Below are 26,783 nucleotides of genomic sequence, written 5' to 3'. Positions count from 1 at the left end.
GTGCAGCAATTCCTCGTGTTAATATTGTGCTTTCACTCAGATTTAATTTCTACTTACAGTAAGCAAGTTGAGACAAAGGGAGGATTTTGTTGCAGATTAGATATTAAGTATAGAGTGAGATTAAGTAAGTACAGTATTTCAAAATTTGAATATATTCTTCACACACATCAAGTCAGAGAAATTTATTTAAAGCTATTGTTTGGCTCTGAAAGGTTGGCACAGTCGATTGACAAATACAAATGACTTCAAAACTTTAATGGAATACTTCACCTTCAAATAGACCACATTAATGTCTCCCCCCAGTTTATGCTAAACTGGTGGGAAAAAAAACTGGAGGCAATGGAGAAAATTCTTGATGAACGACAGCAAAATTCTGTCAAAACATCTGTTTTCAAAGTCTTACACAATTTAAGCAGTGTGAATGGTTTCATTTATCCAATCTGATGCTCCGCACTTCCCAAACGGTGCTTTCCAACAGAAGTGAAACTTATCTTTTCTCTCTCCAAAGCCAGACCAAAACAGTAATTTTACCTCGCTGAACATGGGAGCTGCTACTCTAACACTGCCTCAGTCACTTAGTTTATGTCACTTTGGTACTTTAAAGGGTTAATTCAGCTTCAGCAAAGACACAATAACACAAACGAAAAACTGACTGAGGCAACACCAGCAGCTCCTGTGTTCAGCAGGGTAAAATTATTGTTTTTGTCAACAGACTCTGGATTTGATGAGAGCGAGGCTCATTTTCAGTTAACTTCCCATGTCTGAAAGGGCCGTCTGTTAGGGAAGCAGTGAGCATACGACTGGATAAATGAGACTTGAATTATTGCACAAGTTGTGTTAGAGGTTTAATATAATTTTGCTGTAAAATGTGGACCCCTATGACTTCAATTCATCAAGAGTTTTCTCAGTTTTCTTCACAAATTCAAGTAACATGTGGTGAGTAGTTTATAAACAAATTGTCACCTGGGGGTTGGTGTTTTTTTAAGGCCTTCTTCTGTTATAACAGAAGTGTTGATCTGTGTGCAGATACAAATGTCATTGCTCTTCTGTTGTGGAGACAGACATCAACACACCATACTGCTCCTGGATTTGTACCAACAACGTATCAGTTTCAAGTGGCCTTTCCATCCTGCAGGTCTTGTTTTCTGATAAAACCAATCCCAACAATGATTGAGAGGCAGTCTGGGTGTGAGTTTTTGCTAAATGTGCTTGGCATTTTCTTTGCAGGTCATTGGTTTTGGAACACTGCATTCCCATTTCACTTATTGTCTGCTGACCTTTTTGATAGTTGATATTGCAGTAATGGATGGCATTTTAGGAACTTGCACTCTACATGCTGCTCAGCGCATTTCTGTATGAAGCGTTTACTTACATATTATAGCTTAAGTTTTACCATGTGTTGTACTATCAGAATGGGCAGGCTAGTGAGGAGCACCTATGTAATACATGCAGCTGCACACATGACTTTTATACACCATGGCACATGCATCTGCTTACAGTATGTACAGATCATGAGATGTGTATGAGGGAAAGCACAAAAGTTGAACAAGATAGTATGTATTAAGCTAATATTAACTCCAAATTCTGTTGCTAATAGAAAAAAAGTACTGGTAACATTTAAACACATGCAGAACTGAGGAGACATGTCAGATAATTTGATTCTTATCTTGCGTTGTAGGAAGTGCCTCAGTCCCTGTCACTTCTGCTTTATCTGAGTCCAAATAGATGGCACTCTCATTGTGAGCACTCGTATTGTGGGTGCTCCGTTCCCAGCTGTTTTTCCCATTTCCCAAATGGGTTTCTACCAAAAGCATCACAATGTGTGGGTGCAGATAAATTCAGCATCACTATTTGTGTTCGTGTATGTGTGTTCTTTTTTTTTTGCCCCCAAATGGTAGCACTGCAAATAGCTTACCAGTAAATACACAGAGTAGTGACATGTCGCTGTTTTGAGTGAAAGGTGGCACAAAAGAGGGAGGCTTTTTGCTGTCAGCTGATACTAGAGCTGGTAAGGTGTCACAACAGAGCCATGTGGATAAATAAGTGTTCAGAAAGTCACAACCTCACAAAAAAGTTAATATCGGGATATGAAATGTACTTCTCAAAGCAATTACTGCGGTGTATTGTGCTGTTAAAAAAGATCAAGAAAAAGAAAAAGGTCATCCCTTGTCTTGAAGTGTGTGTGTGTGTGTGTGTGTGTGAACATTTCATAGTAAGAATATGGTGCTCAAATTAGGGTCTGGCTGGCGCAAAACTTTCCAAACCAGTTTGATAATAAGCCAGGCACCAGAATGGACTTTTATATCAGATTTTATTTTACCAGGTTTCCCACTTGACTCAGCAGCTGCTCCAAAATGGAACATTATGATGTAACGTCCCAACAGCAAACGAGCGTCAGGCTACCGCGTCTCATCCCTTAACCCTTTAACACCTGGATCGACATCCGTTTTCTTGTGCTGCATTCAGGCGCCTTTTACAAGCATTCAAATCTCTGAAACCTGAGAAAATTGGTTTGATTTCTTTCAAAAACACAGGAAAACACGTAAAGAGCAACTTGGCATATTATATACCACAAACTGCAAAAAAATGAAATAAATAAATAAAAGCTGACAAGGAAATGATCTCAACATTAGGTGTGAGGAAAGTATTAAATATCATCAAAAAATGAGGGAAAATGTTCAGAAAACTATAATCATAATTCTCTTTATTATTAAAATGTGTTACAGAAAAAAAGAAACATTTTTTTTTATATATTTTCTTTTTTAGTAATCTCAAATTTTTTGGCCATTTCTCATTAAGATTCTCGTCGCCCTCTTCCCGTGTTTTTGGAAGAAGTTAAGCCAGTTTGCTGAGGTTTCAAAGGGTTAAACATAACTTTCTGTTACTTAATGTACACAAACCACTGTAGGCCTAAAATATCAGCGTTGCACTGAAGATCGACAAGAGATGTAACCACTTAGATAATGGTTGAGTAGTCTACTTTCTATCTTCATTCATTTCTACGTTACATTTAAAACAAAAACACATTTTATATTTCATATATAATATATATGTGATACTTGCTGGAAATGACATACAGTAGAGCCAACAGCAAGTAGCCTAGGTTGCTAGTCTTACCAGTTCCCTGGTGGTCTTCTTCCAGCCAGCCTTTACTTTGTTTTGGTTCTTGTAATGAAATGAGGAAGTATTTTAAAGATAATTCCTCATTTCAGCTTCATGAATCAGCCATTTCTCACCCATTGCAAAGATCTCGAAGACAGCAGCAGGAATAAAAAGATACATAGCATCCAACAACAAAAGTTCAGCTCAAAACGGCATTGCTGCGACACTCGCGGTTAGTTAGGAAACCTCTAAAATTGGCTTCAAATCTAAAATGTTGCCATATTACCCTTTTTGGACTTTTTTGTTGTTGCAATGTTTGCTGTTTAGAATGAAAAACTTTGAAGTTTAATATCTCAGAACAGCTCAAAATGCAGATAGGACCTCATAATTCTAAGGTGGCAACTTGATCTCCTTCATGTTGCCACTGTTGGCTTGGCAGTAAATGATGACTGGCCTGTGAGACACTAGTGTCTCTGTTAGTCCGTTTATAAATATAAAATTATGTTAATCACATATGACTTATTTCTAATGCAATACAAGTCGGATTTAGCTCCGTGACGCCATCAGCTCAGGTTGCTGACTTGTCATAATGACAAATGCTGTTTCAGCCAGTTTGCATAAAATCAAACCGGTTTAAGCTCGCATACTAGACCAAACTGGCTAAGTGAGGAATCTTCCCAACTCTACTCATAATTTGACTGACTTGCTGAAATATAAATTTTTCATGTGAGAACGGAGTCTATGAGACTCAACAGAAGCATGAAAGGACTTAAATCCCTTCTAGCAACAGTGTTTTTCATTTCCTCTCCCTCATACACACATAATCACACACATAACCTGAATGCACACACATAGAGTGCTTAAATGTTCACATGCACAAACACACGACCTCCTAAATACACTATTTCCCCATCCATCAGCCTAATGACTTCCCTATCATCTGACTATCAGGCACAAACACACTTTACGTCACACATACAACACTGAAACAAACACACAGTTTTTGTCGCACGGCGCACACATTGTAACAAACACCAAGGACGAGTGATGATGAGTTTGGGAGCTCCCACTCAGTCTTCGTAACTCAAAGTGCTGTTTAATAATTCATAAAAAGCGAGGGATGAATCGAGATGAGAAAAGACAAGTCTTTTGTGAAGGCAAGAAGCAGAGGAGTTGATCTTGGTTCACAGCGCGGAGGGAGAGAGGGATTCTGGGGGAAGAGGAAAAAGAGAGGGAGGGAGATAGAGAGAGCAGGCAAATAGATATGGGAGAATAATAATAAGGGGGCCTTTGTTATTTTGGGTGAAAAAAGAAACTAACATGCCAGCAAGCTCAGGGGAAGACACTTTTTGTCGACGTTATAAGGACATATTCACATTTAGAAATTGGGAAAGTATAAAAAACATCCTAGTTTTGGCTTCCTTACACTACATAACTGTAACATTATACACATGGAGTTTGGATTCAAGGGAGAGAGAGAGTAAAAATAGCGACTTTATGAAATATTTATACACTGCTGAGTGAACAGGTCACAGACCTAACTGCTCTTCAATAAAACCAAACTACAAGTACAAACACACACAGATAACCTTTATAACAGCTCACACAAACGCCACCAATTATCGGGTGGTTTGTAACAGTTCCCTTCGGTTCGCCTCATCACTCCACACACAGTTTGGAAGGTAGTCCATCTGACAAACTGCCGTATGATGTTCTTATTCCCGATCAATATGAGCTTTATGCGCACAGCATGGGAATCAGAGAGAGAGGATTATTATTTGACGCTACCACAGCGAGTGCGTCAGGTGGTGGGGATGATGCTGCTTTGAAACTGGGGGGTGTGGTTGTCGTGTGTGTGTCTTGTGTGCCGTTACAGTCATCAGTGACTAAAGCCGATTTGGTTCGTGTAGTCCTCTACGTCAACAAAAAGATGCTCAGGCTGTTAAAATGTGTGCGAGATGAAATGAGCGTACTCTAGCCAATGAAGTACGAAGCCATATTTGAATATTCTGCAAAGTGTGCTGAACAACGGTGACAAAACAGTGTTTCGTGATTGATTCCAAACTTTCTTGTATCTTACACGAGGGGTCAAGTTTTGCTTGAGTCGACAGAACAAGGTAAAAATGAACATGTTTGGGGAGGTAACAAATCAAGTTATTAGGTGTTCCATCCATTACAACTTTCTCCTTTTCAGCCCTCCTACTCCCATCCTCTCCATCTCCCTGCTCCTCCTCCTCCTCCTCCCATTCTCTCTGTTCCTCTGTTTCTCTTTCCCTCTGCTAATAAATTATGTATGCCATCTCCAACTCAGAGTGCTGCACTGCTGCACTATCTGTTCTAAATTGCTGCTCTCTCTCTCTTCCCCATTTCACTCTTCGCCTCTCAATCTCTCCCCTTCACGCCTCCTCTCTTTCTCACTCTTAATCTCTCTTTACTCACTCTCTCACTCTCTCTCTATACACACACACACACACACACACACACTCGCGCACAAACTCAACTAAACCCCCACCACCTACCCAACCATACACCACTCCTGTCTATATCGGTAGGACCGGCTCTTCTTTCCCAGAGTTCCTTGCAGCTCAACTCCACCCCGGAGGCTTCGCTCCAGTACTCTGCCAGCTACCATAGCAACCAGACCCTCGCCCTTAGCGACAGCATCTCCGCAGCAACTCCTCAGCGCAGCGGGCAGGTTGGAGGAGCCGTGCACAGCTACAACCAGGTAGGAAATGCAGCTGTACACAGATGAGAATGAGCATGCAAGTATTGATGGAAAAAACAACAAAAAATCAAACATCTGCCATTTGTGTAAACTTATCTGATCTTAGAAAACTTAAACCGATGGCCAGGGCATTTTAATAATAGACATCAAAGGAGTTTGGACATGAAAGTAACTCATCTGAAGTGAGTTGTCCACCGTTTATAGCTGAACTGTACTCTCATGCTCAGTGAAGGAATGCCAAGAAAGAAAAAAAAAACGTTGAGATATATGCTGATGTTCAGATTCCTCTGTTATTATGTTATTCTGTCACAGATGAGCGAACATCGCCCCTCTTTTTCCTCAACCCCCTTTTTTTCATGTACTATCTTGCATAGCGCTTCTCCAGCTACACGTGACTCTCATTGCCCTCACCAAATGTTTGACATCACAGTTTGGTCTCGCTGATCACATATTTATACAGAATCGCATTTAATTAGCCCTCCTGAAGTGCTTGAGTCACTATAACCGCCTTTTAAAGCAACCCATTGCATGTCTGTATTTGCCAGGAGGTGAGAGACGGGGTTAGACGAAATCTTTAAAGCTGTTCAGAAGGAGACAGGTAATCAGACGCTCTTAGACCAAAATGAAGAGATGATTAAATGCACACAGAGAAATCTCAGCGAGTGTCTTGTTTATAAAGACTTGAAAAGTAAAGCTGGAGACAAAGTCACATATTAATCACAGCAGTGTGCTGATGAAGAGAGAAAACCCACCTAATTACTCTCCAACCTACAGGAGCCAATTATTTCCAATTTTCATGTCCTTAACATATCAATGGTAATACTGCATACACACATGCTTACATGCACAGATGTGTTCTTTGAAACAGACACCCACACGTCTGTTAAATCAGTGAGCAGCTGCAGTGCTTCATTAAAAGGTCTTGCCAGTGTCTGGGGCAAATGTTCTATTTGTGATAGATGGTTATAAATTGAAAAGTAAGAGGAAATCTTTAGGGTCAATGAATATGACCCAGATCATTATTTTACAAAAGATTGCAGCCCTTTGAGAGTATATATATATATATATCTTTGCAAGTACCTGCACATGTTCTCAGTAAGGCTTCTAGGACGTGAATGGATTTTTGTTTTTTTGTTTTGTTTTGTGTGTGTATGTGTTCCTCCGCTCATGTGTCTTTTGAAAGAGAAAGGTGAAAGAGGTGACATCTGTCTTTGTGAACACATCCATTCATTTCCCCCTTCAGTCCCAGCAAAACTCATTTCAGAGCTGGTTTCAGAGAAAGTACCAATTCCTTCCCTTAATAAGTAAGAAATACAAGAGGCAAAGACTGAAAGATAGAAAAACAGATAGACGGGCATATAGACAGATAAGGCAAAAGGAGTTTTATTCTGTCTGCATTCTGAATTCTATGATATTTCTTGTCCTCTGTTTCCCTTGTATTGCAGTGTTCTTGTCCTCTTTTCCCTCCCCCCGTCTTCCCTCCCTGTCCTCTCTGCTCACCATCTCTGTCTATGTGAGCATGAGTGTGTGTGTGTGTGTGTATGTGTGTGTACCCTCCTCTCTGATGTTTTTGGCTTGTCAGTGTAATGGGGCCAGTGTTGTCAGCAGGGCTTGTTGCTCATGAATAGCTTTACGCAAGCCAGTGCTGCCAGATAGGCAGGTGCAGCTTGCATGCATGTGCAGTACATGCAGGTTTTTGTCGCTGTGCTTGCAGGCATATGCACACGCGGGCTGTTTTATTGTGCACTCAGTGTGTGTACAAAAGTTTGCACAAGTGACTGTTTCAGGGAGAGTGAGAGTGAAAGGTCTAGCATGTTGCTGCTCTTCTGTGGGGTATTTATAACCCTGAGAGGCCCTGCTTTAATAATGCATGGATACATGGCACCTCAAACATCCCAGTGTTTTACTGGAGGAGAAAAGAAGCACTGCAAGATGACATAGAATGGGATGGAGAAAGTGCTCTGCGTCCAGCTTTCTATTTATTAGTTAACTCAGCCAACAATTCATCTATTCTCATTATTTATTTAGCTAGAGAATCACCCATCCATCTGTTTATGTATTCATTCGCCCCCTCTCCTCCTCATCAGTCTAAAGTCTATTTCTGTTTCACTTTGCATCTTGATGACTGTAGAACATCTGCAGCGTTAAACACAATCAAGCCACATAAGCAATTAATAGGGTTGTTAAAGGGGACCTATCATACTTATATTCAGGATTATACTATTGTATCAAACATTTTGAGTTTCTACTCGAACAAGTTTACATGCTTTTATCTAAATGTTAAAAAAACAAACAAATGGAACACATGTATTCACCCTGTCTGAGACACCCTGTTTTATTGCTCGTTTCTTTAAGCCCTTTCCCAAAAAAGTCCACTGTGCTGCGACTGACCAGCGTTTCCAGACCTGCACTCTCAGTGTCTCTGCACCGTCATTGCAACAAGGGGAAGGAATGTAATGGAGCATTTTCTATTGTGAAAAATCACCAATAAAAGCTTCTAAAACAAAATCTATACAAAATCAGACATGTTATATCAGAAATTTGAACGGAAATGAGAAAGAAATTAAACACTGGCAACTTGTCGCCTTAGGATTGACTGTAACATATTGTATAGCAGCACTTTCTACTGTGGAAAATCACTCATCAAAGCTGCTAATAACTAAAATCTTCACAACTGGAGATGTTCCATGAAGAAATGGAAAAAATTAACAACATCGGCAACAGAGATTACATATTTTCCTAATGTTAGCATGTCGCTACAGATAGCATAGATTTGCAGCGTTGGAAATGGCTGTGAGGGAGTATAGTGACACTTTCTACAGTGAAATATCACTAATTAAAGCCTCTGAAATGAAATCTTCACAGCCAGACATACTCCAACAGGAATGTAATCCAAAAACATGAAAAAGATGTACAAGATCAGCATCCAGATTTACATTTTTCCTGATATTACCATGTAGCTACATGTGACAATGTAGGCTACATAGTGTAAACACTTGCAGTTGTGAGCCTGGAGTAGATGACCATATAAAAAAAATCTGTCACAAGCTTATTTAAAAATGTTTTTGTATGTAGAAAAAAACTGTTGGAAAATTGGGTATTCAGAATGGTCTGAAGCCAGAGGTTTTTGCTCACAGGAAATACTTTTACATATGTTACGCATATTTAAAATGAACATCCAACATTTTAACATTATAGATATGACAGAAAATAAGGGAAAGCATAATTGGTCTCCTTTAAACTCAGTTTAGTGGCCTGCATCTCATCACTCTTAGATCTCTCACTTGGCTTCATAACCTACTAAACTAACACAAGGGACTTATATAGGAGGTTTTTATGGTTCACACTGCTCTGGATAGTGGCTCACATCCCGATTAAGATCTCTCTGGCTGTTTATAGACACTGTTTATAATCCACTCCTTAATAACCCTTTATCCATGCACACTCAAACGAATACATTAACTGACATTATTTGCATAACTTTACCTTTGCACTGGGTTCCTTTAACACCTCAAATACTCAAGCATTTTTTAAAGACTGCGACTAATTTTAGTAATCTGTAGTAAGCTGTACTTCCAGCTATTAGAAAGGAAAGGATAAGTCACCTGGGGTATTATGTTAAAAAATATTGATATTGTTGCATTTAAGCACATGATCCCATTAATACTGTTTTTTCAGTCTGAAAATGTTCATTTACAGCAGTATGACTGAGGTTATCACATGTATGGTGTAAGTCTTCCTATCACCAGGTTTCCTCAATTCATAAGGAAATAAGAAAACAACAGAATATTTGTTTAAAAAAACTGAGGTGGGATTGCTGGCTGCTGAAAAGCTGATGCTAAGTGCCACTGCTGACAGCCAGGAGCTAAACTGCATCGCTTAAAATGCTGGAAGCTGGACTGTATTGCTTCATGTATAGCTGTGAGTTGACCAGCATTGCTGGAGAAATGGCTGGAAGCTGTACTGCATAGTTGACTTAACTTTGTATGAAGGAGCAGCTGAAAGAGAATGAAAAGTTGGAGTAATCGGAAAGGGATAAATAGGGTTAAATGTGTAGCAATGAAAGATGTTGATATGTTGACATCAGCTGAGGTCTAAGCCCTCTAAGTGTGTGTCTGTGTTTAGAAAAAAAAAGTAATTAATAGTTTTATTTTGAAATTGGTCAACATTCATGGAATCTGCTGTAGGTTCCTTTTACCTTTTGAGGCTTTTACTGTTTTGTGCCCCAGACTGCAGGTAATGGTCGGCTCATAGGGCATTTTTTAGAGATCAAGCTAAAAGGCACTAACCAAACTCTCAAACTTTATTGGCTGTAAAAAAGGCTCATAACACAAAATATGTAAGTCTGTTTGCTTATATAGTTACATTGTTTGTAAGAGGACACTTTATGTATTTCGATGAATAAGATATGTAAATGGTAGAAAATATCTCTTCAGTTTAAACTCAACAGTTTATTCCCATTCTAACTCAGACATTTAGTCCATCCATTTGTATTGGGTAAAAAAATAATACATTAAAAAGTTTAATATTTTGGAGAGTATGAGAGATATGGACACTAAAAGTGAGTCAGATGTTGTCCTCATTGAGCTGAACAGCTTGAATAAAGTTTCCATGTTGAACAGTGAGAAGTAGGTGGGTGCCAAAAACAAGGACGAATAAGAATAATCAAGAGAGAGTGAAAACAACATAAATGAATTGTGCTTTTCTAGCATGAAAGACATAAATATCTGTGGTTGTTTGGAAGGAGTTGACATCAAAATAGATTTATTTATGGAAGTTGGCAAAAAAATGAGACTCTTGATTTCAGCTGAATACACTGAGCAACGAGGATTGCTGTCGACAGTTCTGAGGAAACCATGATTTGTGGAATCAAATTCATGAAAGCTGTTGACGTTGAGTATCTTTTCGTGTAATTTTGACAAATCATAGTTGCAAAGTCACTTGTGTGGAAAAGAAGAGTTACAGAAATTCTGTTCGTTCCTGGTACTGGCCTATTTACGAGTGAGTTAATAGAAAGTGCAAATCCACAGCTGATTTGATATGAACACTTGCTGTTTGGCCCTTTTTCTATCTCTGACTACACTGCCAAAGATTTTGATTGTAGCAATGATCCTACCAAGTATATTTACTATCTAGGGTTTTTGGTTTTAGAGTAAAATTCAGCCCATCCTTTGTAGCTGAGCCAGGTTAAGTTACAGCTTCCATCAGGATTTACTCCTTGTGTGTTGAGATCAGCGTGGATCAGCAACTCAAGGTTGAATGCTATACTGTACCCTTTCATAAGCACTTTCACAAACACAAGAGCATGTAGACAGACACACAGTGTCAGCACGTTACTGAGCCAAGAACATAAGACGATATATGGAAGCCACAATTTTATTACCTGTTCCCCGTTTTACCGGTTTTCCACTCTTTCAGTAAACAGAAAGAGTCAGACATAAGAACAACTAAATACTAAATAATCGTTTTAGTATCTAAATTGAGATTCAATTAGTTTTCACCTTGTTAATTAAGCAAGTCTAAAATTATACGTTATTGTAAGTCTCTCCTGATATGTCAGTGTCTAAAGTTGTTAGTATTCATGGAGTAAATGCTAAGAAATTTACAATTTGAGTATTTCAAGTTCTCTGACAGCCTGAGAGTAACTACTGTACATGCAGTGATGACAGTGCTCCAAGGTGACTCAGTGACTATGCTTGCATAATGTGGCCTTGTACAACTGCAACCATGTCAGGCTAGTAATAATGTATTTGAATCCCCTTTACAGCTTTAAGCATCAACGTAATGCTATATGAGGCTCAGCAGTGCACTAGCATATGCTCTCCCCTACTGTCTCTGCAGACTATGGAGAATATATTAGGAGAGACCAGCATGTGATGTGTGGTAGAATGGCTTCCTGTTCTCTAGCTTTGACTCACACACATGGCACTCTTTTTGTGGAATTGATCTCATATTGCAGTCAAAACTGTAGGTAGTTGGACTGTGGAAGAGCAAAGATGTTCATTTTGCTGTGCTGCCTTTCTTTAAATTTGGCTCTGACTTACATTATGTGATATTCATTGATTAATAGATTTTGCTACCCACAATCAATGGGATGATTTAATAACGGTTGGCTTACTCTTTTGTCAGATTTAAATATACTAGAGACAGAGAGAGAAAATATTTTAAGATAATACTAAAAAAAGGATAAATATTCTGAAAACAATACTTATTACAGTTATTATTACATATTTAATATATATATATATATATATATATATATATATATATTTTTTTTATGTTGTTATTATTATTTATTTATTCTAAATTTTAGGGGATTTTCTTCGAACTCATAACTTGCAACTTCATGCCCTGTTTTTTAAAAGAAATCAAGCCAATTTGCTCAGATTCCAAAAGGTTAAGACATGCATACACTCGAGACACTAAGCCTTTTCTCTGCTTTGAGTAGGTGGTGCAACAAGGCTTTATGAAAAATGATTTCAGTCAGCTGAACTCCTAGGACTTCTTGGCCTGCTTCTATGAGTCTGTTTGAATCACCCTCTGTTTTCTGTGGGGATTTCATTACAAGCTACTTGAGGTTCATTCGGGATGCCTCAAAGGCTTGACTGTACTCATTGTGCATAAAAGTTTTTGATGGCCACTACTCTTTATTCTTTTTTATCCCATTTCTTAACTCTGTCTCTCCCTTCCCCTCCTTCCAACCTCCCTCTCCCCTACTAATCACTCCCCCTACTCATCCCTTCTTCCCTGTCATGGCTCCTCTTCCCTCACTTGCTCTGTGCTCCCCCGCACCCCCTCAGGTGACATCTAGTCGCGCAGCCCAGCAGCAACAATCACAAACTGGGGCAGGGTCAGGTAAGAACTCACCTCTCCCTCTCCTCTCTGCTTCTCTCCGTCTCTGTTCACCGAGATGCATTTTCCTCATAATAAATTAATCTGACATAGCATGAAGCGCTGTGGATACACAGAGATGACATTTGGAGACACTGACAGACATGCATGAGAATTGAAACAAAAACTTTGCTTCGAGTAGAATGTTTTCAGAGCCTGCAGTATTTATTATTTTCTCAAGTTAGGGCTGCAGATCTGATGATATGAACACAAAGTCGATCATCAATCTTTGGCAAGGGGTTATCTCTGGGTCTGAAAAGTGAAGCAAATGCTGAAGTGCCCTAAAACTACATTTTTCTGCTGGTTGCAAAAACAAGTCTGATTTTATACAAGGCTATGTGAAAACGACCCTACCTACTTGATTTTATACCTCAGTAAGCATTCTCCTAATGAGTTTATAGAGTTTATAGTCCCAGTTGCTAGTTTCAAGTCTTCTTCAAGACTTATAGCAACTTTTCAACTCCTTTTAGTGATTTTGTACTCAAAGTAAATGCAGTCAGGGGCTTCTCTGGCAGTAGCACCACAGTGTCTCTTTCTGCCTATCCTCTCTTGCTGTGCACACACCGGCAGGAGTGAGGTATCATGATTAGCTTGCAGCTTTCTTGATAACCGCTCATCAAACAACTTGAACAACTTCACACCAACAATTTGCTTCCTTTGGTCTGGGAAGAAAAGCCCCATTCCAAAATTGACATTGCTGATGCTCTAAATGTTTGAGTTTGCTGTAGTGTAATGTCTCATATGTTGGTCAAGATTCGCAGTCATCCACGCTGTGGTAATTCCAAGTACTTTATGGCAAGCAACTGGACTTGCTTGAGTTTTTTACAGAAGTTTAGCTTCTCATCTGAGAAGAATTAGTCCAAGAATTAGTACATAGGAGTACAGCATCTGCAGTCTCTCTTTCTTCATCTGTTGCTGAATGCACTGTAGGGAGTGACAGAAAGCAAGCTATACCTAGTCTGCAGAACATTGAAGCCCAGCCCCAGTGCTTTACAGATCAATATTCACTTATTCAAAGTTTGCTAATTTCGAACGTGTCGCGTGTCCAAATTGCATCAAGTTCAACACTGCAGATCCCTGGGTCAGCAGCTGTATACCCACCTACTGTGAAATACATCAGATGAACAGTTCCTGACCTATGCAAAGTACATACAGATATTCTTGCATTATTGTTAGATTGTCCCATTTTGAGGAAAAAAATAGACAGTAAACAGCATATCATTTAGGGTGTGGCTACCCTGTGATTGACAAGTTGCTGCACAGCAGTATCCTTGGTTTCTTAGTTAGATCCACCCCCCATTCCTCCACAGCTCCACCTGCTTGTTCAGATATGGACACCTTTGCCTCAGAAAATCCAAGATGCAGACAGCCAAATGCCAAACAAAAGGCGTTGGTCCACAAATCAGTGCTCAAAGCCTCTGTGGCTGCATCCACTTCTGTCATACAGTATATGATCTCTGGCCTAAGGTGAATCACCCAATGTTGAACATGTTAGAACATGTCATTTGTTGGGGCCAGTCCACGACAAACAACCACAGACGTCCAATATCAAAGCTGCACTCAGGTTTATATCCGTCAGACCATTTTTTCCAATCACTCCCCTCCAGGTTCCTCCATTGTTGCTCACATTAGCGTTGAAGTCCCTTAGCAGAACAATAGTTCCCAGGCAGTTTCCTTTCCAGAACCCCCACCGACAGACTCAAAGACATCAGAATGACCACATACTTATTCTTCTGCTCTCCTCTGTTTATTGATTTTTCTCTCCCGTCTCTTGTTCTTCAGGTATCTACTACTCCAGCTCTACCTTACCCACCCAGCGTGTCAGCTCCCCTTTGTCTGGAGGCGGAGGCTCGGGATCTGGTTCCCCAGGTAAACTGCAACGTCTGGGATCAGCTTCCGACACGCCGGGATACTCCACCACTCAGCGCCTGCCATCCTCCTCCTCTTCCCCCAGCAAACAGTCTCCTACTAATCGACTGGCCAAGTCATACAGGTAGCGAGCCACTGTGACATTGATATTGATTTTGATGTATTGTTGTTGATAGTGATGTGTAACAGGGTCTGATGGTGTTTGAAAGGGGATGAAGAGAATGGCATTTGAATGACTGTATTTAACAAATCAGTCCCATGTATAGTTTTTACAGACAGTATGAGAGAATAAAAAAAAACATGATGAGTGATTTCAATAGAAAGGAAGGTGAAAATTGGAGTTTATTGTCTTCCGATCTGTCGTCATGCAGAGTAAATGTAAAATTCCCACATACAAGCATACAACTATTTCTACGTGTGAAATGGAATGAATCATTTGAAGTCAATACTTTCATGCAAATTATGTTACTTTGCCAATTTGTCCTCCAGCACCACAGTTGCTGTGACAACAGCAGGAGGGGGCGGGTCTCCCCTAAGGGTCGCATCTCCACCCAACTCTACAGCAGCAGGGGGAGGGGCCAGCTCATCATCGTCCCCTCTTCACCAGGTACAAAATGTTACACTCTTACACCTGAAGGGAGGAAATTCAGTTTATTATCAGTGTATTAAATGCTGAGCTTTTTGTTGAAGCATTCATTCAAATTGCAAACGCTTACAGAACATTGTAATAAATGAAACTAAAGCAACTGCAGCTGTTCCTTATATTCTGGGTAAAATCAATATGAAAATGGCTGTCCAAATGAATTATGTGTCCCACTTGTGCATGTTGATTTTTCATGTGACCACTCTATTAAATTTCATCCTGACCTGTTTTGATATTTCATATCAGATAATTTGAAGAATCATGTATTTTTCTGCCATTTGTCAAATGATTTTGTATACATTTACATTTTTTTCATTACAAAGCAAGCTATTCTGCAGACAGAAGCGGTTGTATGCAGCATAATAATACAAATATTGTATTTCAAAGTATATTATTTACAATGCTAATGCTTAGTATTCCTTGAACAGAGCCACAATTGACAGTGTCTTTCTATCTAAGTATGATATTGTGTACTCATATTATTGATTGATGCCAAGCGGCTCATTGTTGGAGGGAAGATTATATTCGTGTCCACTTTGTCAGATCTTTAATCATGACAAAGAATGATATGGTACAGCTCCAGAGCAATTACAGATAGAGTTATATCTTCAAACAAAAATCTATACAAGTCAGTTTTAATTTTTCAAACGGGTAATCTTTTCAAAAAAGCAACTCTTCTAAACTCTGGTTTCTGAGGTAATTTCGTTTGATGCTCATATTCAATATCTCACACTGTACCATGATGAGAAGTATTTTCTGTGTGAGTGTTCTCAGCTTTAATTACATTCTTAACTCTAAGTGGTTTGGACATGGTTTACACAGAATGCCAATTTTAATTTATAAGCCCATTTTATGAAAGTTTTAAATTTGGATATAGACAAAAAAGTAAGTGGGCAAAATGAATTGGGAAAAAAAATACAGGTACAAATGCTCCCTAGCTGAACCACATATATCAGCTGAAACAGTGGTTATATATTTGGCTGCCAACAAACTGTAATCTAATGAAAAGTAATTGCAACAGTACATAACTAAGCTTATTTACAATATTTGGAATAAAACAACCAAACTCTTGTCTCTGCAGATGAGTTCAGGCATAGGGAGCTATGCCACTCTGTCTCCCAAACGACTGGCAGCACACCACGCTTCAGACCAGTACAAGATCTCCCACGAGCTCTACGCTACTGCTACACTTCAGAGGCCTGGCAGTCTGGCAGGTGGGAGTTCACACACTTTCGCAGTCTCACATGCACTCAAACCCAAACGTTTGTGTTAGTCCATCATGAGAATTTCATCACGCTACTCTGTTGCGTAATGATTATGCTGTTTTTTGAGCTTGTTGAGCCAGCAACTTGTGTCCATGGACTCAATAATTGGTGTTTCTTGCTACATTTCAGTGTTACTCGTGGACATTTAAAGAAATGGCATGTTCTGCATTTAAGTCAGTTGCATTGGCCAATCTTTTATTAAGCCCATCAGTGTGTTGTGGTTGGTATTTTAGCATTATCTTACCTGCACTTCATGAGAAGCATCAGAGCCTCTGCAAAGAAGAACCTGAAAATGAATGCACTTGCTGTTCAGTGGTTACATTTGTGGATTATGAGTTGTTTATGAACAGGTCTGTTGTGTCTGCCAGACAGAAACCTGCTTTAAGAAGATTAAAATGATTCTGATTCTAATTGTGTCGTCGAAATAGATCTATTTGCTGTGTCTGGGAGCTGAATGGATTAGAATGACACTGGTCTCTTGGTACGGGCAGCAACAGACTTAAATTTGCTCCTGCAGTTGCATTGAATAGTTAATGACTTTCTCTCTTGACTCTACAAAATTGAGTTGGCTGAATTTCAAACTGAAAATGAAAATGTGTTGTGGAAAGTGTTTATGGTCTATAGTAGTGTAGTGTAAAATTTTATTTGAGGGTGGCTGTTTGTGCCTGTTTCAATGAAATACTGTAGATAGCCGACTGTTTCAAGGACTTTAAATTCTCAAGACTTGTATTACAAGTACCATTCAGACTAAAAGTTGTAGACAGCCTGCATCTTTCATTTGGCTCTGCTCAAATCTATGCCCTGTGCTTTACTCCTCATGTAACTGCAGACAATTCTTTTTTTTTTTTGCTGTCTCAGTTATTTTCTTCAGAGGTTTTACAGATTTCCAAACCCTGGAAAGATTGTTTTATTTTCTCTCCTTAGTTTTAAGAAAAGATCTCATTCTTAAATATATATATATGGACATTTTATGAGCCATTTCTGCGAGTTCAGTATAGCCAATCCGTGCTTCTCACAGTGTCCTTTACCACAGGTTGACTTTCTTTCTCTGGATTGAATGTTTTAATTTTTTCATGCAACATAAATGAAACATTTGACAAGATTAATATTGATTAAACCAGGCGGCAGTGTTTTGAAGCTGCGGAGTAAGTTAAATTGATTGGTCCTTTTAAACTCCGAGCTATATTGATGAAGAACATGACCTTCATGCTTTACCCTGAGGGCATAACTGTGATCTTGAAGCTACGCCTGGGGTTTCATCTCTCCTGAAGACTTTAAATGAAGATGAAGGGATAGGAGTGAGCGGGACTGAGTGCCGATAGAAAAGAGATCTCACACTGTCACTATAAATAGCAGACCTGGGTCATATGATTATCAGAACTGGCTTTCCTGTGCTTGGACTACCACGCTGTGGTTCATTCTATTAGAGCAATTTAAAAACAATTTACCAATCTTTGAAATGCAAGAACATTTACTGTCAAGTGTTTGTCTGTAATGTCTTGTACTCACCATATTTCCAATTCCTAGCAACTTAGAATTATTCTATTAGTGAAAGGTTTGCTTATTCTTAGTGGGTGACATCCTCCTGGAAAAAACACAGTGGAGTTCATGTGAGTAGCCTGTTTTGAGAGGTACTTAACAGCTCTTATAGCACCTACTCTTCAGTAGAGTTAAGCTGCGTAAAACCCAAAATTGCCTAAAAAAAGAAATATCCTTTCTGTGCTTTATGCACGAAGAGCCTGAGTGATACAGTCCGCTGTGTATAAATATAGCTATAGTGATACAATAGCATAATACTCAGCTGAAGACAATAAATGACAAAAATCTTTTAGAAAAGTGAGATTATTAAAAGTTCACAGTAAATATTTTTTTTTTTAAAAAATGGGATGATATTTAGGGAGAGAGCTTTGATTGGTGGTTGACATTGGAGCCTCTGGCAAAGCAGTGTTCCCATATACATTTAGATATATGGTTCTGTTGTAGTTTTGGTTTGATCCTCTTAAAGAGACAGTTCACCCCAAAATCAAAAGTGCATGTTTTTCCCCTTACCTGTAGTGCTGTTTATCAGTCTAGATTGTTTTGGGATGAGTTTCTAAAAGTTGGAGATATTGGCTATAGAGATGTCTGCCTTCTCTTGAATATAATGGAACTAGATGGCACTCGGCTTGTGGTACTTGAGGTGGGAAAAAAGGAAAATGAAACAAAACAAAAAAAAGAAACATTTGAAAAACTCAACAGGAACGTCTCTCTCCAGAAATCCTCACTCGGTTAGTAAAGATAATCCACAGATCTTGTTGTGGGCAGTTTCATGTAGAAACTATTTCTTTTTACTGAATTACACCCACCAACTGTATCACTCCGCAGAAGTAAATGTTTATCTCTTTCCAGTTCACCTAGCACCGCTGTGCTAGTTAATGTTACAGCTCATCCAAGGACATATTGTGCTATCAGGAGCCTCTTGTACATGAGCAGATGCACGCTTCTGTGCATCTGTGCAGCGATACGGTTGACAGGTGTAGTTTGGTAGAAATAGTTCATCTACGAAACTGATCACAACAAGGTCCATGGATTATTTTTGAGTAAAGAAATCATGATTTCTGAAAAGACATTGACATTGTTGCTATTTTTTTGTCTGTTTTTTTATGCTTAAAGTCACAATCCAAGTACCATCTAGTTCCATTATATTTATGATAAGATAGACATTTCCACAGCTGATATCAACCCTTAACAACTCACGCCAAAACAATATAGACTGTTAAATAACACTGCAGGTAAGAGGATAATTCTATATTTTTGTTGTTTGGGTGAACTCTCCCTTAAGCTTTGACAGATATACAACCTTTTTTGTAGGATAACAGTAGGTGCTGTACATGGTTCCATATAAAAGAACAAATAATGTAATGTCTTATTTTTTACCGTAGGTGTGATATCTAGTTTGCTTTCTTGTTAGCTACACAAACAGGACTGAGGCATCAAGGGACCAGTGTTGGTTTTTGCATTTTGCTTTCCTTTTTAAATATTTTACAGAACGAAACATCATGGGAGGGCCTCTCTCTCTATGTTTTCTCTCTCTGCATCATTCTATCTTCTCTTCTTAAAGTTCCCTCTCCCTTTGAAAGAAAGAGGTCAGTGCTTCCACGAGTGGGCCCTTGCGAGTCAAAAAAAATAAATGAATAAAGAAATAAAACCGACTCACCAGGACTTCAAAGACGAAGGAGATGAAGGAAGTAGAGGGAGCTGGGATGAGTCATACCATTAATGGGTGTGTCCATGACTCTAATTAGCGCTCCTTCATGCATATTCTGACCATCTCTGTCTCTTTTCTTGCTTCTTCTCTATCTGTCTCTAATTTCACCTCATTTCAATTGAGCTCAATAGGTGCTGTGGCGCCTCAAATTTTCATCTATTCCTTTAATTTTCTCAAATTCTCTCAATTTATCTTTTTTTCTCACTGCTTTATTTAAAGTCTCTTTTCGTCTTTCACTGTGTGAAACTGGCTACTGCAGGCTTGTAGAGTGTGACAGAGACACACTGCCTTTTTGTTAGCAGGGGAAGTAAACAGGTCAGTCAGTTGAACACGATGTTGAAAGAGGGGGGACACATGCAGTTGCATGAAACGCAATAGCCTCTTTGCCACAGTCATGCTCAAAACAGGCGTCATGAGGCAATGCTTCATCGTTTGTATAGTATAGAGCAGGAAGTGCAGGCATTCCCGAAGGTGCTTGCATCCTCCTTCCTCATAGGCTTTTTAATAAAAAGGTTTAGGATCACAGATTCCTGCTGGGTATTTCTGTTTGAGTGTTCACTGCTTCATTTTTAAAATACTCTTTTACTTGTTTGCTTTGTCGGACACTTAAGACGAGAAATAGACACCAAACTCTAGCTGTAACAAAAATGGCTACACGCTACTGTATGCACTTGATCCCACTGAGATGGCTGAGTGCCTCACATGCATCGATTTCTGATGTGATCCGAAGGGTACTGGGGTTTTGACTGTGTCAAGTTGATGGTGGATACGCACCAAGGTCTGAATAGGAGTCTAGAAGCGATACACTCATCCCCCTTCTTCCGCTGGAAAATGCTTGGCACGCGACTCGCCATCGATTGAGAGCTAATGCGATATGATACGACGTTAGCTCCACTGGACCGTCTCCCTCTCCCTCAGTCACTCAGAGCTTTCCAAGTCTGTGTGTATATACGAGTATGTGCATGTCCTTTCACTTCATCTCAAGCCCCGCCGACTCGTCTTCATATTCCTCCTTTTCTACTCCTTCCTAATTCTAATTTAGCGCCGTGTTTTCAGAGGGAGGCCTTACATTTGATCTGCTGTGTAATTAACAAATGCCTGCTGTCAATGTCTTCCTTGCCCCTGTGTTCTGCGGGATTCCTGCCAAACACGGAGCAAGAGAGGGGACACTACATCTCATTATTTTATAGCTGACGACCAGCAATGTGTTCCATGGAGATTAAAAAAATGAAATACAGAGGCATCCCTCTCTCGCTTCGTGCTCTTTTGTCTCTGTTTCTCTCCCTATCTGCCTATTTCTTCCTATCGCATGTGTCGCTGTGCATGTCTCTCTTTATTTGTCTGTCATTTTTTTGCCTCTGCTTGTGATTCGGGGCATCTCTAACCCACCACATGTGCTACCACTCATCAAAAAACACACACCATTACCTTTATCTGTCCACCATATAAACGGTATGTTGTTTGGCACTTGGCACTCTGCAGCACTCAGTGAAAGAAAAGGTCCACGGTGGAAATGGACAAGTCTAAAAGAGATCTATTTGTTGAGTGCTGTTTTCTCCCCCTTTCCTACCCTCTCATCATCATTGTCTTTCACCCATCATCTCTACACCTGTTCCTTTTCCTTCCTCTTATTTATTTATTTATCCTCTTTCTATCACATCCTCTATATATCTTGTTTCACCCTCTTCATCCTCTGTGGTTCGTCCTCCCACTTTATTTCCGTCTGAAATTGCCACCCTCCATTTCTCTCTTTCATTTTTCTTTACCTTCTCGAAATCCATCTGTTCAGTTTCTTTTTACCGCCCTTCCTTAGCTCTTGCACCTCATCTTGCATTTGCTTCTCCTTCATTTTGTCCTCACTATCTTACTTACATCTTCTTTTTCTCCTCTCTCTTTTCTTCAGGCTCTCGCGGCTCCTACAGTAGTCAGCACAGTCAGGAGCCCCTTCGGCCCTTGGGGTCCCCAGAGCACCACATAGATCCCATCTATGAAGAGCGTGTCTACCACAACAAGGGGCCCATGAGGAGCCTTAGCCAGAGCCAGGGGCCAGAAACAGGCCCCTATCGCAACAACACCGGTAAGGCCTCTGCTGCATTTTCTAGTTTATTTTGTATGCTGTGTGTTTTTTTCTTTGGTTTAAACCTAAAATGTACTCTACGGCTTCTCAGTATCATAAAGGGTAACTATTGGTCATTTTTAACATGGACCTTATTATCCTATGTCCTTGTGTCTGAGTTACTAATGAAGAAAACAATTTTTGAAAGTGTTCAAGTGCTGAAAGAGAGAGAACATTGCAGCCAGTAATGGCAATACAGGCTGCAATATAACTTGGGGGCATTTGCACACCGTCATTTTGCATCCACTAAAAGTGCTTGTTTTTGCCACTGTCAGGCTCAGATTATTATTGTTATTGTCTGACAATATTATGGAAAGGATCCCCACAGAGATAGACCTTTTGTCACAGAGTAAGATCTATTTTCTTTAACCAGAAATGGCCCAAAACCATGATCTGCAAACTCACCACACTCCATTTAAATAAACACTACTTTTGGCATGTATAGAGCCAGTATATTTAAGCATCTAATTGAGTGAATAACGGTTAATTTCAGCTAAAACAGAGTTAGTGATTGTTAATAAAGTGGAAAGACAACCCAAAACTATTTTATGAGTTTTATTTTGTCTCTGTCTATTTGTTTCTGTTTCTTTCAGTGAAGTGTTTTAAGATGCTAAAATTACTTTCTGGTGGATTTGGCAATAGCAATACTGGGGCTGCTTGTGGTTAAACATAAAGGAGCTTGCTCTTTCACAGAAGTGTGTCCCTGTAGGGTCCTTTTCATAATGTTAGACACTTAGAATAACAATCAGAGCCTCTCAGTGGCAACAACAAGCACTTTTAGTGGACGTACATTGACAGTGCACAATTGCCCATTAATGTTACATCCCAGCCTTGTTCGCTGCTGTCAGCTTCAGCGCTTTCGCTCAATGCTGGACCAATTTAAAAGATTGTTATTCCCATTTAGGCACAAACACATGGGAAAACAAGGTCCAGGTTGAAAACTACCAAAGGTACCTGATAACATAAGCAGACTCTTGTGTTTTTGAATATTTATCATCAGCTGCGGCAGGGACCCCCTTCCCTGCAGAAACCCTTGACAGACAACAAAGATAATTGATTTTGGACATATCTTACATGAATCCAACTTAATGCAAATGTAATGATGGAGCTGGTATATACTTTTTTCAGGAGGCAAAAGTTGTGTTCATTAGGAGCTAAAGTTACATCCACTTACATCATTTTGTCAACCACTCAAACTGTATGCGTTCACCTCATGTTAATTGAAGCTCACTTACCTAGTGTCAGGTATACATTATATATAGATGCAGCAACGCTCACCAGGACCATTTTTCCCCCACGAGTTGAATGTTATAGCCCTTCTCCTGTTGTGAATAATGCTCTTTCTCTGTGCTGTGTGTTAACTCCCAGACATTTCCAATAACTGCACCCAATTCAGAGACAAATAGAGAAAATACATAATAGAGAGTAAAAACAAAAATGGAATATAAATATCACCACAGACCATTTTGATCTGTGTGTCTTGATTTTTTTTCCCAGTTCGGAATGAGGCACAGTTGGGCACATTTTCTATCAAAGTCACACAGTCAGAAACACTCTCACCCGCTCCCTCCCTTACTCCATTGTTGCCAGCAATGTATTTTTAATAGGGTCTCATTGAGCTTATCTCAATGTGGGTTTAGGTACGCCATGTTAATCCCATTACCGTATCATACCCACATGAAAACACCCAAGTCGGTCACGCCACATTCACAGCTCCCTCGATGTCATTAACCAGCCTAGCCTTAATAGCTATCATTAGCATTTGGGTCAGAATCATAGCAGTAAATATGGCACTCTAGACCAGTATTTGACTTGATCAGTTTGACTCACTTGAAAGGAGAGCCTTTAAGCAGAGTGTAGCTTTTGAAGCAAATTTCAGTGTTAGCGGGTCACTGGTTTTGCTCTCGGTCTTGTAAGATATCGCTTTGATTACTGTCGGTGAAATTCTGAACAGTGCATATAGTGATAAGATTGTCTTTGCAAGCAGGAATTAATTAAATAAGTGCTCTTCAGAAGTTTACAGAGAGGATCCAGTGTTATCTATAATTTACTGCGCCTTGTATTTGTAGTTTCAATAGATGAGTATGAGAAAACTCACAAAGGAAATTTGTACTGCAGCTCCAAAAATCAATAGTCTGTGGATTAGACCGTGTACATTTAATTGCAACGCTTGAGGTTTACAATACGCCTCTCCTATGATACAGTATTTTAATAGATTGTCTCGTGTTGTTTGAGCTAAATCCTCCGCCAGAGAGTATCAGCATGAGCCTTTTTCACCCCATACACAATTTCCCTCCTACTGTGCTTGGCCCATGTGACTACAGCGGTAAATCAACAAGCCAAAGCTGAAGCGCACCTTGAAGTCACTGAGCCGTTGAATTAAGGTTTGGCCTTTGCGCAGCATGTTTTAAAAGTCATGTTAATAGCCTGTGCACTGACTAGGAGGTTGTCTAATAAGAATTCATAATGCACAGACTGATAGCACATAGTGAACTGATAAGGGCTGTGCTGACATAGTGAGCGGTAAGTCATTAATTATGTCATAGCGCCTTTTCTTGGCAGTGGCAGGCCCACATTATTGGTTCATTAAGCTGGCATGGATCAATGTAATTAATGCTATAAGTCATTCCTGCGGTTGGAAAGAGAATGGAGACGTTTGTGTGGGTATTTCATTCCAAAATGTGCAAAGCTATAGTCACTGGGTCTATATACGGTGTACGTCATCGTGCTAATTCGAGGCCAATTTAAACAAGGCACTTGCAGTCAAATGAAGCTCACAGAATTCATTGAGAGTGTGGGCCACCACATTACTTAACTGGACACTTAACAGTGAAGAGGAGCTGCATGATACAACGAAAGCAATTTAAGCAACTATAATTATACATGCACTGGTTTTATAGTGGCTTTTTCCTGACCCAGTTGAGGACAAAGAGGGAGGTGGAGAGAAATAGGGAGCAAATGGGACATGAAGAAGAAGCAAGGAAAGCAGACACATAGTGGGGTCAAGGCTGTACTCCAATATATAATCAAAGTGGGTGAGTTTGTAAAGGCAAGATATCTGGTCAACAACCACAGTGCATGGCTCTACCTTTCACTTGGCTCAGTAGAGTGGTGCAGGGATGATGTTCATTCATAGGCCAGCCCAGAAGTTAGCATCACCCTTGTTCCCTTGACAACAAGCCAGTGGGTTTTTTTGCAAATATTTATGATACTGTTTTGTTCAGCAAGATAATCTCAGCAAATAGACATTTCTTTCATGATTATTGAAGCGTAAATGCAATCGCCAGAGGTAAAAAGCTAACGTTAGGCTATAAAGGAACTACATCAAGGTCACATGACTTTAATGTTGCCACCACAACAAGGCCCTAAACTGTACTTTGGTGCAGTTTTAGGTGGTAGAACTAAAGCCCCTCTTGCAATGCACAAAAACACCCATCTGTTAACATCTGGCTTTTTTTTCTAATTAATTGGAAAAATTACAATCTGCATTCACTGCCCGGCCAATTGACTCTGATTGCAGGTATGTACAGCTCCAGTCAGCAGTGACAAAATGTAAAACTTGAGTGGGTGTGCTAATTGTAGTCTTTGCTGGTGTGATGCAATGACAGGCCACAAGACAAGACCATCCGAGTCCGCCCAATCAGCACTTGAACATCGTTTTTTAGTTAACACCAAATTAAAAAGGGAGAAGTGACAACCATAACATTTTCACTGACCTCCATGCTGCTTTCTGCTGCTTACTTACCTGTTTGCGGGTCCATCAGTGGCATTTAATGTGACATACCAGAAAACACACACACACAAAACACACACACACACACATACACACACACACACACACACACACACACACACACAAAGGCATAGTCATCTGCTGTGGAGCTGTGTACACGGCTTTGGTCTACTGGCAAACGGCAACTTTTAGTGGGTTTTCCTGTGTTTGAAAAAATTTAAGTGCACACGCTAATTTTTATTGGTGGTATAAATGTGAAAAACTCTCAAGGTTTTAATAACCACAGACCTTATTTCAAGCATCTTCCCAAAAAGCCATTAAAAAAACCCACTGCCTTTTGAAATGAAGGAAACCAGAGGTGCTAAAATATAATTTACTGGCTTTAAGGACTCATTCCTGAACCACTCTATCACCTAACTTTTTAATGATGTTGTCGGCTGAGAATTTGCGAAGTATTTTGAAACTTTCGATTTTTGTCTGCACTCAGCTCCTCCATCTTGCAAAAACAGCAGCAGACCTGTAGTCTAAGGAAGTCTTCTGGCATTTTCTTGCCACACAGTGGACAGCAGTTTGACAACAAACTTGACAATTCAGTCAAGTCCAGTTTAGAGCACTGTCAGCTGGGAAAACCCGTCTGTCTGCACAGTTTCCGTTGCTCCCTTCTCTTTACAGCTCAGTTTACCTCTGTGTTCATTGTTAGCTTGACTTGTGTTAGATCAACAGCATTGTCGCCATATCAACATTAAATACAACTGAGGAAAATCTAAAAATAAGTGCACATCTGCTCCACCTGTAGAACTGAGCAGATCTGGTCTCTCACATGCACACATCCTTTCTCATTTATTCTTCCGGACTGCTGTCTCACCCTCTTTTCCCGTCTACCCACACATCCATGCACAGCACAGAATTTTTGTGCAAGTATGAGTGTGTGGTTTTTTTTGCACTGTGCATGTGTGTAGGCAGTGATGCGCAGTGTTTCATTCTTGGATTAAACCAGGCCAGCGCCCCAGAGGACTGCAGGTTAATGTGGCCTATTTCAAGCGATTATTCCTGCATGGTCACAGCGTCTAACACACACATCCGCACACATGCATCCTGCTACAGAGAGGAGTCACAGCAAGGAAAGAGCCTCAGGATGTGGTTTACACATTTGTTTATTTTTCCAAAAAAGACATTGTGTGTTTTAGGAATC

At 39.8% G+C, this 26,783-nt stretch overlaps 1 protein-coding gene across 1 annotated transcript in view; it reads left to right on the top strand.

Annotated features, from left to right (window-relative positions):
* ctnnd2a (catenin (cadherin-associated protein), delta 2a) overlaps positions 1-26,783 on the top strand; it is a 302,877-nt gene that overhangs the window by 136,055 nt on the left and 140,039 nt on the right. The window contains 6 exon segments of the mRNA XM_042510566.1: positions 5,655-5,827; positions 12,628-12,682; positions 14,501-14,711; positions 15,077-15,194; positions 16,312-16,444; positions 21,646-21,819. Of these exon segments, the coding sequence (XP_042366500.1) occupies positions 5,655-5,827; positions 12,628-12,682; positions 14,501-14,711; positions 15,077-15,194; positions 16,312-16,444; positions 21,646-21,819 (864 nt within the window).

Source organism: Plectropomus leopardus, chromosome 21, assembly GCF_008729295.1.
Source record: "Plectropomus leopardus isolate mb chromosome 21, YSFRI_Pleo_2.0, whole genome shotgun sequence".
In the NCBI taxonomy this organism is placed as follows: Eukaryota; Metazoa; Chordata; class Actinopteri; order Perciformes; family Serranidae; genus Plectropomus; species Plectropomus leopardus.
The sequence above is the reverse complement of the archived record's forward strand: the minus strand, read 5'-3'. Positions and strand labels throughout refer to the sequence as shown.